We start from the raw sequence: 16,133 nt of genomic DNA, 5'->3' as shown, positions 1-16,133 counted from the left end.
AACTGTTTACATCACCATTTCTCATACCAATCCTATGAAAGGATTTCTAGCTCTTACCATAGAAGAGGAAAGAATGTACTTAGAGGCACACTGTGTGTAGGTAGAACAGGAATTTAATCCAGATCCTCAGACTGTGTATGGAATGCCCTTGTCACTGTGCTACAATAAGTCTCAGAAGACCCACTATCACAAGCCAACACTGTTAAACTGTACACACATGGGCCAGAGAATCTTCTCTCTGAAAGGAATGGGAGATATCTGATTTGTTCATTGCTGATAATCTCTGGTTTCCAGATCCAAATCTGACAGTTTTACATGCACTTGATCTTTAGTAAATCTTTAGTTCGACCAGCAGGTGATCTTGTTATGTCATTTAGGCCTCTCTTCTCCTTCACACTATGATAGGGTGGAGGCAAGGTGGAAAATGGGAGGGAACATTTGCTTCTAAGTCTCCTGTCTTTCCCAGATATTCTAACCCTGAAGTGGACATAAGGTGAAGGAGAGAGGAGATAGGATAAGAAGGATCAAATTGGCCAAAATTGTTAGGGCTTTCCTATTCTGTTGTGACAAAGAGCTCTCTTCCTATGCCCTTCCCAACTACTGTTGGCACAAAGCTCAGTCCTTAAAGAATTCAATATCTTATTCTATCTTTTCACTTAAAAAATGAAAACTTTTGGAAAACAGAGGGAACTCACTGACTCAAGAGCATTTGTATTTTAAAGGGAACAAATGGTCTAAGCCAAAGCTTCTACAGGTAAAAATTCTGTCTCTGTGCATCTCTGTTTAGGAGAAAGTTGTGGTCATCTGGAAATCTCCCCTACTGAAGAGCACAAAAAGTCCCGGGCAGAAGTGAGAAGGTGTGTTTAGCATGTCCCTCAGGGAGGCCTTGGAAGCCAACAAGGAAACCAAGGAAACTACAGTGCCCGCAGCTCATGAGGGGTAGTCCTATTTCTTTCAGCATGTGGTCAACCAACCAAGTGCATGTCTCCTGGGTGCCAGCAGATGGTTGAAACTGTTGCCCCAGGGACAACTGCAAAATTACAATGAAGAAAGCTTCCCTGGTGTCTCATATAACCTAGAACATCAGGATTACTAGGGACAGGAGCACTCCATGTCCATCTAGACCCTTAGTTCTTCCTGTGCTTATGTTTAAAAATCCAAAACATGGCATTCCAACCAAAAGCACACACTGCTAACACTACAAAGTGCTTTGAGAGAAACGCCCTTTTGCCTGTAATGGAGGTCCACCATGTACCTCTGGACCAGCTCACACACACCATGGTTGTTTACTATTTCTTAGGCACCGTGCCAGAGCCCGAGGACAGAAAGATGAACAGGATACACACGTTCAAAGATTGATGAGTGCCATACTCTTCCTTCAAGTCTGTGGACTGTGCAGAACAATCTGTCACACAAGGAAACAGATTAGCCTTTATTGTAAGGTTAAGGCCATTTTACCTTATTCTTGCCTTAATGAGACTTTACTCAGTAAACTTATCAAGCACCTTTAAAAACAAGACACAAGGTTCAGCAGGAGTTCTAAGTCTAGTAGAAAAGATAAGCAGATAAATCAGAAATTAAAGCATACAATGTGATCATTTCTTCAAATAAATAAAACTGATGAAAGAAGCACAATTTGGAGAATTTCTTAATATGTCTGACTATTCCATGGAAGGATATGCAGAGGAGAAACCATCTGAGACAGGCTTTCAAATTAGGAGGACAGGAGTATAGCTAAGTGTAGATTGCTCATGTAGCATGCATGAACTCCAGTATTACAAAAAAGGAGAAGGAGGGAGGAAAGGAGACAGTGAGGAAGGGAGAGGCAGAGGGAGAGAGGGAGAAAGGGAGAGAGGGGGAGAGAAAGAGGGAGAGAGAGAGGGAGAGGGAGAGAGAGAGGAAGAGGGAGAGGGAGAGAGAGAGAGAGAGGTATCATCAAGCTGGAAACGTAGAGAGCTGCTGTGGTATGAGTGTTGAAAAGTGGGAACTTTAAAAGGTATTTAGTTATTGTGAAAGTGGATTAGTTATTAAGAGTTCCTGGTAAAAGAATGAACTTAGATCTCTCATGCATGAGTACTCTCTTGATCTTCCACCTTCTGCCATGGGATGACCCAGCAAGGCCTTTGCTAGCTGTAGGTTCTTCAACCTGGGAGTTTCCAGACTCCGGAACTATAAGAAAGAAACCTGGACTGGGGTTGTGGCACAGTGGTAGAGTGCTTGCCTAGCATGTGTGAGGCACTGGGTTTGATCCTCAGTACCACCTATAAATAAAAAATAAATAATAAATAAAGATCCATTGATAACTAAAAAAAATATCAAAAAAAGGAAAAGAAAAAGAAAATTTTATCTTTTATAAGTTACCCAGTCTAAGCAATTCAGGTATTCTGTTATAGCAGCACAAAACAGACTGACCAGGACCAATCATTCTGGGCAGAGAACATACATACCAAGATGCAAAAGTATAAATTCATGGACAGAGTTCTGGGAGAATAATCTAAGTACTTGAAAGATGACTCTTGGTTGTAAGATGAAGTTTGAACTAGTACATCTTCAAAGCTTTTTTTTTTTTTTTTTTTTTAAAGAGATGGGGTCTTGCTATATTGCCCAGGCTGGCTCTCATCTCCTGCGCTCAAGTGATCCTCCTGCCTCAGCTTCCCAAGTAACTGGTTTGTCACCATACCTGGCCAGGTTTTTGATCATGATCCATAGTAAAAATTTCATTTCCTTCATGGCCTAGTATACATATACGTGTACAAAGGAAACAGGTCCATAAAACAGTTTTTACCTTTTTCTATATAACATATACTCTGATGTGTTCTACTTTTCCTATTATATTCTATCCCATTCTATTCTGAAAATATAATGGTCATGTCCTGTTAAACTCATGCCATGAATCATGAACCACAGTTCATAAAAAAAAAAAAAAAAAAAAAAAAAAGCTGTTAAAATGAAAGTCTAGGAAATATAGAAATAACTAAAGTGAAGGGTAAAGGGAGAGAGACTGAGAATCAGAATAGCCATGAAAGAAAAAGAAAACTGCAATAGAAATGTGAATAAGGACAAAGTCACCACATTTTACAATGATTCTTTGACTTAATATATACTTCCCTCTAAAATTTGAGTTTTTTTGTTTTGTCTTATTTACTTATTTATTTTGGCATTGGATATCAATCCTGGGGCCTCACAGCCTGATTGATTTTGTTTTAAATTCCATGTTTCCTAGCATTATGCCTAGACATGGTAAATGTTCAATGGATATTTGAGAATGAATTAATGAATGCACAAACACAGGTTTCAGAATTATGAGATGAAATCAAGACTACCACCGAGTAAATGGATATAGGACAAAAGCCAAATATTATAAAAACAAACCTGTTAGACTTACAAGGTTTTTGCAATACTGTTAGAAAACAGAGTCCAGTAAATGCATGGTTATCATACATACTAGACAGAAGTGAACATGTGCTTTTTTAAATTTCCAGTAAACTGAAGAACCATCTAGACACTTACTCAGATCAATTTTTTTATATTACTATGTTGGAAAACTTAATAACATATAAATAGGTTTTATATTGGATGAAAAGGTCTATAATTCTATCCAAATGCCTAGATGTGAAAAGGCTTTTCATTATTACACCTTGACTCACCAGTCCTTGACCTTTGCTTTAAATACACACAAGGGGTGTCTTAGGTCTGGGGAATGTTTCACTTGAACACAGCTGGTTGTGGCATGAAATGAGAGATTACCTAGTCCCCCAGCATGGGCATCAATGAGTGAGACTGCCACTGGGACCCCGGTGGGAAGGCCAAGCTCCTTTGCTGCCTCCGGCGTGAGCCCACTTCCAAGAGAAGTTCCTGGAGGTAGCACCTGGTTTCCTGAGTAGACATGAGAAAAAACAAACATTCATTAGTTTAGAAAACACAAAGGTGAACAGAGGTTTTCTTAAGAGAAACTCTTTGTTCCTTTCTTCCTCCCCAGGATTTTCTCAGCTTCACAAAGATGAAAATCATGCAACCAGGAAGAGTCCCTTTGCTCATTTGGTGACCCAGATGTATGGCCTTGGTAAGTGTGGGTTATGCTTTGGGGTGCTCTGCAAAGTTAGGAGTTCCAAGGTGTCACTCATACAGAGGAAGATTCCACAAATGGGAAATTCTAAAAAAAATATAAACACAGTGATCTCTTAAAAACCAGATGACCATATATTCATAAATGAGTCAAGCATATGTATTTGTATAGTTCTTTCTACCAGAGAATAAGGGAGGGAAATATTTTGTCCAAAGAAAGAATTTCTTAAAAGTTTTTCTGAGCTGAAAAGAGAGCCCCATCTAAAACTTATAAACCTTAGGAGGCTGCTACTTGCACAACTAAAGAATACAATTTTACTGATGTTCTTTGGATTTGTGAAATGCAGTGACCCTGATATTTCAAGTAACCTTGAATTCTTACAGTGAACCAGGCCTTCAGTTAATAATTTATTAATTGTCTTCCTTTGTGTGGGTACTGTGGGGCTTTAAAAGGCAGTTCTTGCTCTAAACCTAGTTAGCAGGATGAGATAAGCACACAGGGAACCAGGTGAGCCAGAAGAGAATGAAATGATCCATTTGTTGTCAGTTGTTTATGAGAGGCTGAACCCACTCCTACCCTCTAAAAAATTCTATAATAAGGCTGTCTGCACCTTAAGGATCGGGCAGGCATTGACCCGTACATGTGTTAAAGTTCCTTTGAGACCAAGATTCTGGGATTCTCAATGTGTGGTCAGGAATTTGATGGGTGCCAAGGTACCCCAGAACTTCTGGACATAGAAGTTAGGGTGAGGTTAAGAGTCGGCCAGAAGGTGAATGACTCAACCAGTCTCCTCTGAAGGGAGACAGAGTACTCCACAGCACTGTTTATCCATTTTAACTAGAAAGCTTCTAGCACAACTGAACATGAAAAAAGTTTAGCCAAGAAGACTGAATCCACTGCAGTGGCTTCTGAGCTTTCTGCTTCAATATAGTTGCTACTGGGTACATGCATATTGATCACCTGAAATACAGCTGGGGTAACTGAAGATCTAGGTTTTCCATTTTGTTTGCATTTAATTAATATTCACCTAAATTTTAAAAACTGATATGGAATTCAATTACTGAAAAACTCTATGTCTGGAATGACCTGGATAGACATAGCTGCTTTTTCAATAATAACTCAAGATATCTAATAAAGTATTTCTAACAAAAATGTAGTATATGAACTGAGATATGCTAAGTAGAAAATACATACCAGATGCCAAAGAGTTAGTTTTGAAAAATGAATGTAAAATAATGCGTTAATTTTTTTAATCAATTACATGTTGAAATGATATTTTGGCTATATTAGGTTAAATAAGATACAATAAAATTGATTTCACCTAATCTTTTCTTTGTTTTTGGTACTGAGGATTGAACCCAGGGGTGCTTTACCACTAAGCTGCATTCTCAGTTCTTTTTATTTTGACACAGTGTCTTACTAAGTTGCTTGGGGCCCTGCTAAACTGCTGAGGCTGGTCTTCAACTTGTGATCATCCTGCCTCAGCCTGCTGAGTCACTGACATCACAGATGTTCACCGCCATGCCCAGCTCACTGAATTTTTTTAAACTTTATCATGGCTACTGGAAAATTTAGTTACATATGCAGATCATATGAAATGTCTATTGGATGGTGGTTTAGAGGACAAGATGAAGGTGCTTGAGTGAGGAGGAGGAGGGAGGAAAAACTTTAGTCTTGTGTTGAATGCTGAGGGGAGCAAACATCTGGAAGAGACTGGCCCTGTACCTGTTGCCGCCCGCAGCAACAATCCCACGGTAATTTATTGGAGGTGGACTGGAAATGAACTACTTTTATTATCTTTATCTAGTGGACTGCTTTCTTGCTTGTTTGCTAGTTTATAGAGGAAGAGAGGCTTTGCTTAGAGAAAGAGAGACTTTGCTTACTTTTAGTTTTAGAGGATGTGAGACTTTGCTTAGAGGAAGAGAGACTTTGCTTAGTTTTAGAGGTGCTACTCTTTCAGAGAGGCTACGCTTATCAAAGGTCTACTGCTTCTTCTTAGAGGTGCGTCCTGCATTCTGCATCCTAAAGATGCATGCTAGAGGTGTGTGCTATCAGAGGTGCTTTCTATCAGAGGTGCTTCTTAGTGGTGCGTCCTGTGGCCTGCGATCTGGAGGTGTCTTCTTAGTCCCTCATTCTGCCATCTGCAATCTGCGACCTACAGTTGTCTGCTTAGTCCCGTGTTCTGCGAACTGCAACCTTCTTTCTGTGATCTAGAAGTGTGTGCTTAGAGGTGCATTCTTAGTCCTGCGTCCTGCCATCTGCAACCTGCGACCCCGCGTTCTGCGATCTGGAGGTGTGTTCTTCCTCCTGCATTCTGCAACCTCCTTCCAGGTGAAGAGAATGTCTTACATACCCTAAGGCAGCCAATCAGCTTAGGATTAAGTAGCATGGTTGGAGGACGTGCCACGGTACCAATCAAGAAAGAATGGGGAACATCTGTTGACCACTAGTGCAGAGGAGACATTAACTAATCAGGCAAAAGTAGATCACACCGTGTTAACGCTAATTATGCGCCACCTCTTGGCCCAACGCCAGCCGCCATCCTAGGGCTGTCTACATGTACCTGTGGACAGTTTGGTCTTGGACAACATCTTAACCATGTCACTTTATTTACTACATGATGCATAATAAACATCATTCCAGCAATGAACACCTCTGTGTCAAGGGCGGTGCTGAAGATGTAACAGGCATTTTCTCACCTAATTTTTAGAGGATTCCTCCATGAAAGGCACAGTAGTACCTGTACTGTCCCCCATTTCAGAGGGATGGGGAAATGGAGGTTTAAGAAGAAAAGTAAATTCCCCACAGTGGCACAGCTGGAGACAAGCATGGATTCTCCTCTGACTGAAACTAAAACCTGTGTTCCTGTTCACTACCTTAACACTCATGGAGTAGGTATTGTTCTCAAATGTATTCTGAAAGAATGAAAGAATCGAGAGAAGTAGTTTTAGAATAAGAATTTTAAAAATAGCACCATTTGGAACTCTTTGTCCACTAAATTCATTTTTGTTGTTGTTGTTAAAGGGTTAATTTTCACAGGAAGGTCAAATGGAAACTATGTTCCACCTTTATCCCCAATCTCCACAAACATGAAAGGGGTATTTTTCATTAAAGAGGCTCCAGACAACAGGGGGATTAGTAGGGTGAGGCATTCTTCTCTAGAGTAATTTAGAAGAAACTTTAACTGGTGTGAAGTGGATTTGATTCAGGGTCCTCTCTGCTCACAGCAGGAGGCTGCAACTATACAGTGAGCACAAGGTCCTGGGCAGGTAGGCAGGAAATCTGTGGTCCAGTCACTTGCTGTAGGACCACAGGTAGATGTCTCAGCAAAGGAAGCAACTGGAGCAAAGACCAAGGAAGAAGTGAGGAGGCACCCGTGAGGGAACTATCAAAATGGGCAGATGAACTCCTGCATATGCTGAAGGCGAGGGTCAAAGATGAGGGTGGGAGAACAGGGTTGGCCAGAAAGGAGGCTTTGTCAACCCTACTACTATGAACCTCACCACCAACACCTACTGGGATCCACCGAAGGAACACTACTGTGGGAAGAACCATGACACCGTATTTTAGAAGCTTTCTGCCAATGTTTTAGAAAAGGAAAGGTGGGGGTTAGGGAAATAGCTGTGAAGCCACTTTGATCATCAAAGATGGAAAAGATGGGGGACTTCATTAAGATATGGATTTCTGGGATGGAGGAACAGAGGAAGAAATGAGAAATCCATTTCATGGAGCAAGAAGTAACAGGTCATGGTGGTGGCTTCGATGTTGGGAGTATGGTGGAAAGGACGATGTTATGCTTCAATGCCCCTGTCAAGGAAGGACTTGTTGCCCAGCTGAGAAAAGACAGGTCACAGACAGCCACCACCTGCCAGAATCTTCAGGCCTGCCTTAGCTGCAGAGATTGGCTATGCTGAGGTGAGGCCCTTTCTGGGGTAGTCACATGCATGAGGTGAACAGCTGAAGGGTTCTGGTAGCATCCCTCTCTCCAGAGTATTCTGCTGGGTTGACCAAGGTTTATAGAATATTCACCCTCCCCCTCTGCCCAATCCTATTCCCTCCTCCTCCTTTCACACATGACCATCCCTAATAAGCACCTTACACTTCCAATTCTGTCCCAGCCTCTTGTTTCCTGAGAACACAGACCAGGCAGTGAGCCAGCCTTCTCAGATCGGTAGTCCAGAAATGAAAATAAATATGCATAAAGATGAACATCTTTCTTGCAACTGGAACCACTGCCTTCAGGAATCATCTTTCTGGAGCTCCAGAAAGAAGGAGCTTCTGTTTATCTAGAGACTGGAAGGAAACAGCTTGGCATAAGAGAGGATGGTAGAAAAAGGCGGGAACCTGAGAAGTCACCCCTTTGAAATCATACTTCATCAGCCAAAGGTGCACTGGAGCTGTCAAAGCCCACCTGAAAACTGTCCCCAAATAATCCTTACTTCACTTTTATTCTACCATAAAATTAAATAAATCACAGCAAGGTTTTTTTGCAGACTTAGTCAAGGCTTCACTGCCTTAGCATTTGCAGTCTCTTCTAGGCTGCATTCAATCATTCGTCCATCCATTTGAACATTTCAATAACAATGATTGAAAGATAGCCCATATACATTTCTATTTACCATGTGCCAGGAACTGGGTGCTGGCACAATGAAAAAGGCACCTCTGGCATCACACTGACATTTGGAACTAAGAAGATAGAAAACAAAGTATGTTAGTATTCTTTTCATCACTGTGAACAATATACCAGATAAGAAAACCTTGGAGGAAGAGAAGTTTAGAGGTTTCAGTCTACAGATGGACCATATGATCACTCATGGCGGACTGAGGTGGTGAATAAAGCTGCTCAGTTCATGGCAGCCAAGAGGCAAAGAGAAAGAGAGAGAAAGAGAGAGCAATGCCAAAGACAAAATGTGAACTCCAAAGGCAACCCCTAAGCACCTACCTCCTACTTGCCTGGTGTTATCACCTGGTACTGTAGTTCTTTCAAATTTTTAATCCATCAAATAGATTAGTCCACTGATTAGGTTATGGCTCTTATAATCTAATTGTGAACTTTCAGGGGACACCTCAAATTCAAATCATAACACCAAGACTCTTAGGACATGTAGAAAATAAAGGTGGAATGTACATGCTGTTCCCAGAGAACTGAGGAGGGACTTATATTGGTCCAGGAGAATGAGTAAACCCTCACAGTAAAGATAACATCTGAGCCTGGTATGGAAAGATAGGTAGGGGTTGTGAATGTCAATGTTAGAATACTCTGGGGAAGTGGATAGTTTTGAAGAAAGAGGGACCTTGAGCGGGTACAGATTGAGGTATCCTGTCTGTTAGCAAGCTGGACACCAGGGCAGGCCAGAGGCAGCAGGGGCAACCTGCACAAGAGGCAGCAGATGACTGCAGGCACAGCAAGGCAGCCAGGACCTGCTAGCGCACAGCACTGAGTACACAGATTTGGTTTTTAAGACAAAACTGCAAGGTAAAGAAAGGCTAGAATGGAAAATTTTTTCACTTTAAAACAATCAAGTCACTTTAAAATAATCTGGAAAATGTGGCTGCAAAACATTATATAGCATATGACTTCCTTGTAAGAATAACAACAGAGAAGGTAGATGGACTATTTGTAAAAATACACTCCTAGAGTAAAAATAAAGAAAATAGGTTTTTAATGGGAGTGGGGGAGGTGGAAGTGATTTTTCTTTTTTTACTAGGTTATAATTTCTAGTTTTTCTAATTTGAAAATATTTTCTTTGCATTTTAAAGATATTTCCCTGCTTAAATCTGGTCAAAGTAAATAGTATAGGATACATTTATTCAGCAGAATCCCGTGAAGTAATTCCTATGAATGAAGTTGGATTAGGATCCTGGAAGGAAGCTCGAGGGAAAAAAAAAAAAGGCAAGATGTAGACTAACATTCAAAGTATGATCTTACTTGTGATTTTTTTTAAAGAGATACAAAAATGAAAGCATATGTATTTCCAGAAAAATCCTACCATAATGGATAGACTATAGTTATAGTAGGAACTGGTATCAAGAGTATTCTTCTCTATCATTTGTGCTGTATGTACCACGACCTTGCATGTGTGTGTGTGTGTGTGTGTGTGTGTGTGTGTGTGTGTGTGTGTATGATCAAAACAAACTAGCTTCTGTTAAAATAAAAACAAAATTAAGTTAAGAAGAATACTGAGCATCGTTTACAATCCCTGCTCTTCAGTCTGAAAGCAGGAAAGAGACTCAAGGGTGGTTTGCCTGTGTGTCCTGGATCTGGCTGGGCTCTGTTTTGTGTACACATCCTCACCTTTTGGGATGTCAAAAAGCAACTGTGCTGAGGACTCTGGGCTCCCCGAATTCCCATTTAGATAGGCAGATTCAGTCTGCGAGGTCAAAAGCTGGAGTCTACAATTATCTGGTGGCTGCAGTCCCTCTTCACAGGCGGGGCTCCTATTACACCAAATCTTCCCCTACCAGTTTTTCAATTATCTATGACTAATGAGCACTTTGGGAACAGTTTCAGACACACACATAATCCTCTTTCCTGATGTCAGCAGCAGAAATTAATGACTATGTGGATTGCTGGGAGACAGAAAATGCATTATAATGGTCAACAGAACTGTTATCCCCTCCAGGAAGAGGGGGAGGGGTGCTGAATTAACTGGAAGGTTCAGTGTTCCTTTGTATTCCTACAGAGAGATGAAGCCCAGGAGAAGATTTGGCTTCAGGCCCATGGAAATGTCAAAGAGAGGTTTGGGTGTGGGTGACATGCAGTCCTGGTTCCTCATGCTTTGCAGTAGGGTGCCGGTCCGAGGTTACCTTAGCCAAGGTTAACAGGCAAACTGGGTTGGCTAGGAAAGTATTAAGTGATGCCCCGCCCTGCCAGCAGAGGGGGTCCTGGAATCCTTTCAGACTGAACCTTCCTTCAGTCTGGTTTAGGGACAGGGAACAAACCCAGGAGTACCCAACTCTCTAACAATAGGCTAGAGTTATTTAAGAAGTGTGGTGGCAGATGCACATTTGGTGCCTCACACATGCTTGAGTGGTTTCAGAGACTATTAAGACCTAGCCCAACTCTGGTGGAGCTCCAAAGTTATGTGAAGCATGAAACCCACAAAGCAAAACATAATACCATCCATGTGCTATGGTTGCCAGCAGATATGGCCATTGATAATAGTTTCAAAAACTACTGATAGAATTAGAAGCTTGGCTCACACCCAGCACCTAAATTCCTCTACACAGACCTCAGAACACTTGGGCAGGTCAGCTATGGGAGTTTTTTAGATCTGGAACAACAACTGATAAAAGACTGATAGAAAAACATTCCAGTATTCTGGCTCCTGAAGTGAAGTTATACATGTCTAGAAGGATGTGCTCAACCAGAAATATTAGTGAGAAATCCAAAACCTGATATGTTCTACCACCTGTTGAAAAACATCTTCTGAAACAATCATTTGTCCATTTCCCTTCATCTGCCTCCTAAAAGTAATCTCATTTAAACTGGGATTTAATTCCATTTTACACTGCTGATTTAATATAAAATTTTATAACTTGTTCACTCAACAAAGAAATGTTCACTGAGTACCCAGTATATGCCAGACACTGTCCCAATGCTGAAAATAAAATTCAAAATAGAAGAGGTCTCTTCTGTCCTCAGGCTTCTTTTCTAACAGATATAAGTCCTGTCCAATACCTCCTCTGAATTATCACTTGTAGTTATTATAACTTATAAGCTCTTCTGTGTTTGGATTGTGTTTCATATGTTCTTATATCCCTGGCCTTGCATTCTGACCTATAGTAGGTATTTAATAAATAAACATGCCATATATTTTAATCCATTTTTACTAGTCCTTACATTGTGTTTTACACTGTCTCTCTTCATCTACCCTGATGAAGAGACTACTCGAAGACCATTTTAACTATCTCTGTATTCATTTCTCCTTACCTCCAACACCAGCCAATGCCCAGAACATGGTAAGCTCTTGGTAATGTTCAATTTACAAAATTTGTAGTTTTTGTTTTAAACAAAAGAGACAATGACACAAATCGATCAACTTAGACAAGATTAAGCAAATGCACACAGTCATACTCATGTAGAATGCTGAATATCAATTGAGAAAGTAAAGAGATGAGACTATGAAGTTCAACTTCAGATTTTGAATGTTACTGGGACAAGGAATATACTTCCTAATATAATCCCACAGTAACAGGCTTCCCTCTCTCTACATTAGGGACAATGCAATATATCAAAGCCAATATGCATTCCAGGAGATAGTTGACTAGCAGGCCCAAGACTCTCTAGAAACTATAGCTGATGCTGTGGTGTCCAGATACCACAGACGCCATGTTTCAGGGGAACAGAAACTCTCGAATTCCCCTAGTCCAGATCAATTTCATTCAAGAAATAGTCAAATAAGCAACTAGTAACTACTATAAATTGGTGAGCAGAGGAGTGGTATATGACTTGTATTTTAACAAAGTAAACATCATAATAGTAAGAGTGCCCAGTTGGTGAAACCCATGGGCCTTCAGTCACTGTTTTTGGCATTTTTCAGTTGAAATCACTTTTGGTGCAAGAATTAGATTTTATAGTAATAGAATTGGATTTCATGAGTAAGACTCTCTTGTATTTGAGCCTATTACTTTACAGTTGTAGAAACAAAGTCACAAAACATTATATAATTTGCTCAAAGTCACCTATGTAATAAGGATTTCAACCCAGAATCCTCTGACTCCAGAGTCTGGGATCTTTGTACAGCACCATGAAGATTAGAGGGCTCGGTGTAGGCTGTGCTGGATAAAAAAAGAAGGCAGCTTTGTTTGCAGGAGGCTCCTCTGGTAGGTCATATAGCGAACAAAACCCTAGTCTATGAGCTCCGAACATGCTGAATCTTCTAGCTTCTTCCTCTCCTCATTTCTTCCTCTCTGTTCCATCAACAGAGACACTGGACTTCAAAAAGGACTTGGAGATCATCAGCTTCAGTGTATTTCTTTTGCAGTATGGGAAAATGAACTCAGAAAGGAAGGTGGCTCCCCTGGTGTCAATCAACTGTGGAAACAAAGTCTAGACCGAACCTGGATTCCTGACCCAGGCAGGTTTCCTCCACTTCTTCAATAGCTCCCTGCTTTGGCAATGCCATCCTGCACCCTCCCCCAGTGCAGCAGGAAGCTCACCTGAGCCAGGGCCTTAAGGCACAGGGAGACAAGGAGCTGGCAAAAATCCAACAGATTCCAACCATGTGGGCGGCCCATTCCGAACTATTCAGAGCATAAAGTACAGTCTTTTTAGCTTGAAATCATCCACTTTGGCACCCACAGTGACCTAATTCTCTAGATAATTGCCAATGCCCTATTTTGTTCTCACCTAGCCTAAGGCCACCTCCAAAAAGCCTTCCCTGGGTAGATCATAATTAATCACTCTTTCCTCTACAATCCCACAGCATGGTTTTTAGAATTACATCATTCTGTTCTACATAATGGCTTTTTTTTTTCCTTCAGCCTAACTCATCTAATTCTGATGATAACCACCTTGAGGGCAGAGATCTTTTTGTGGAGGATGCAGCAAGGAAGCAGGCACATTAGCATAGCACAGGGGGTTTCAGACCAAGGGGTGCATAGGCTTGGATAGAAGGGTGGCTTCAAAGCTCTTAGGGCTTGTGAACTTGGGCAAGGGATTTCATTTCCTCCCAACAATTTCTTCACTTGTAAAAATGATTATGCTCTTTTCCTCCCAGAGTAGGTTATGATAATCAAGCAAGATTAGTGCAAAGAAAATACTTTAGCATGGTATCTGCCACGTGGCTAATGTTCAACAAATGTGAGCTACTATTACAGTTATTACAACTCCCCATTCCTGGTGAATTGGACATATCTCAGCATATAGAGGTCACTCGGTTCATTCTGGCTGAGTTTATAAAGCTTGAGAAGAGATCTGTGATGTTATAGCTTGTGGAGATATATGCTTTTGGGGTCATGAGAGCAAACTGCAGAAACTGCAAAAGATGTTAAAATATTCACAGTGATGAATTCAGTTTTCCAGCACAAAAAGTGTCTCACTGTGGTCATGCCTCCATGGCATGTCTTCAGAGTGAAATGTTTAAAGAGTGCAGAAGGTGTTCTCTTTGGAGTTATTTTAAGGATCAAATCCTGGCTTTGAAGAAAAAAAAAAAAGATTTTGTCAGCAAAACACTTCACTATTAAGATGACCAATGCTTTCAAGACCCATGCAAACAGTTAATGGAGAGTTCCCCACTTCTAGGAGAAAGCAAATCTGGGAAATATATGAAAATATTCTAGCTGTCTTTATACTGAAGATATTACAAGATCTAAGTAGTGGTTCCCACCCTTTTGTTTTGCTTATGTTTTTGAAATTTGGGGGGGAAATCACATAAGGAAACTAGAGACTGAGGTAAGTTTCTTAATTATTTATTTTGTTCCATGGACTCATTAAAAACAATCCTAGATTCAAGATCATTTGTCAGATGTTTCATCACTGAAAAGATAGGAAGGAGATGATGTTAAAATAAAGGATATTCTTTTAAATAAAAACAATTCTTTTTATGATCTTATTCGCTCATTCCTTCACAACCCAGCAAACACTTTGCCAGGGTCCACCTCTAGACCACTGTTTGCACACTGCTGGTTTACAAAATGATAACAGCCTACTAAGGATGGAGGAATCCACAGGATGTCGAACAGTGAAGCTTGTGTGGAAAAGCCAGCCAGTGGGTCTGGTCAAACACAAGGTCAAACATCTGGTGATTTGAAGAAATCTGGGCTTTTCTATCATGTAGACCAAACATGACTCAGGTAATTGACCAAAATTTTTACTTCCCAACCAGATGTCTTACTTTCATAGAAATGAAGCCAATCTTGTACTTTCATGTGCAAATAAGCTAGACATAAATCCACCCCTGGAGGGCAGAATTCATTGCTTATTCTCATTGAATGCTAAATTACATATTATTTCTTTTTTTTCCAACTACTTTACCCTTGAAAAAGGTTTTCCGCTTTTGTTTTAAAATGCATATATTTCACCTTAGAAATGTTCTGTCTTTCTAAATGTCTACTCCTTACTTTTCTGACAGTGAGGCAGTGTGCTATCATGAATAATGTGATTTCAACAGCCAGGAGAATCTGCCTCTAACTCCCCAAACACAAAGAACCTTGGAAAAAGTCACTTAAATTCTCCAAATTCGATTTTTATTTGCAAATATACAGAATCTATTAGGGCATGGGGAAGATGTAATGTCATTCATCCGTATAACTTACTCTGTGCCTGGTACTGAGAGACCACAGAGGACCTCAGTGGCTGCCTGCCCTCCAGAGGCTCTGCTGAAAGCACACAGGGATTCAGGAGAGAGGGACAGAAAACTCGTCCTGCTTCATATGCTGCACTGACAAACTACAGCCCAACAAAGGCAACACCTTACTCAGGATTTTCAATAAAATTATAAGCGACTCCAAATGCAGTTGATTCTTAAAGGGTAATGCAGAGTTTGTAAAAGGAAGGACGTGTCTGAAATTTTTCCTCTTCTTTCATCCTACTTTCAAGCATTCACTGGAATTTGCTCTGTTTGTTTAAAGAGTTTACATGGTTATCGATGACCCTTCACCTTCTATGCTACATCTTGACAACCAGCCATTTTACTGGACAGAAAAGAGAAGACTGGCAATATGTCTCTGAGTCAGGTTTAGTAGTGAAACTCAACAGCACAGATATAACATTCAAAAGAGTACTGTTATGGTTCAGAAGACTGTGTGTGTGAGCTGCTGAAAATGAAGTACATGCATATATATGAGAATAAAGTGGAGGGGGCTGTGTACAGAACATGACAACTCAAAGAGAAGCTACTCTATGGAACTGACTTGTAGCATAATAGTCATTGTGCTTCCAAAGCCAGGATACAAATAAGTACTGCACATAAAGTTAAAAGGGCAAAGTGTGTAGCTATTGTTTAGCTAACTATCTTAAAAAGACACTAGTTTCTTTTTCTACCCTATATTTCATCAAAGCCTGAAAACATCTCTAAAGAAATGGAATACAGCTATGGTTTTTAAACTTTTTTCCAAGAACCCA

At 40.5% G+C, this 16,133-nt stretch overlaps 1 protein-coding gene across 14 annotated transcripts in view; it reads right to left on the bottom strand.

The window, feature by feature from the left end:
* The window catches only part of FGGY (FGGY carbohydrate kinase domain containing), a 411,751-nt gene that overhangs the window by 209,461 nt on the left and 186,157 nt on the right, over window positions 1-16,133 (bottom strand). For 13 of the 14 annotated variants that reach the window (XR_013757719.1, XR_013757720.1, XM_079103863.1 and 10 more), the window contains one exon: window positions 3,748-3,876. The exons of the other annotated variant lie outside the window; for it this stretch is intronic. Coding sequence is in view for 11 of the 13 variants with exons in the window: in XM_079103863.1 (XP_078959989.1) it covers window positions 3,748-3,876 (129 nt within the window). In the remaining 2 variants the exon portion in view is untranslated. The remainder of the gene's footprint in view (window positions 1-3,747; window positions 3,877-16,133) is intronic. 14 annotated transcript variants of the gene reach the window in all.

This window comes from Sciurus vulgaris (genome assembly GCF_902686455.1).
Source record: "Sciurus vulgaris genome assembly, chromosome: 1".
NCBI classification, from domain to species: domain Eukaryota; kingdom Metazoa; phylum Chordata; class Mammalia; order Rodentia; family Sciuridae; genus Sciurus; species Sciurus vulgaris.
This window is presented reverse-complemented; position numbering and strand designations above follow the sequence as displayed.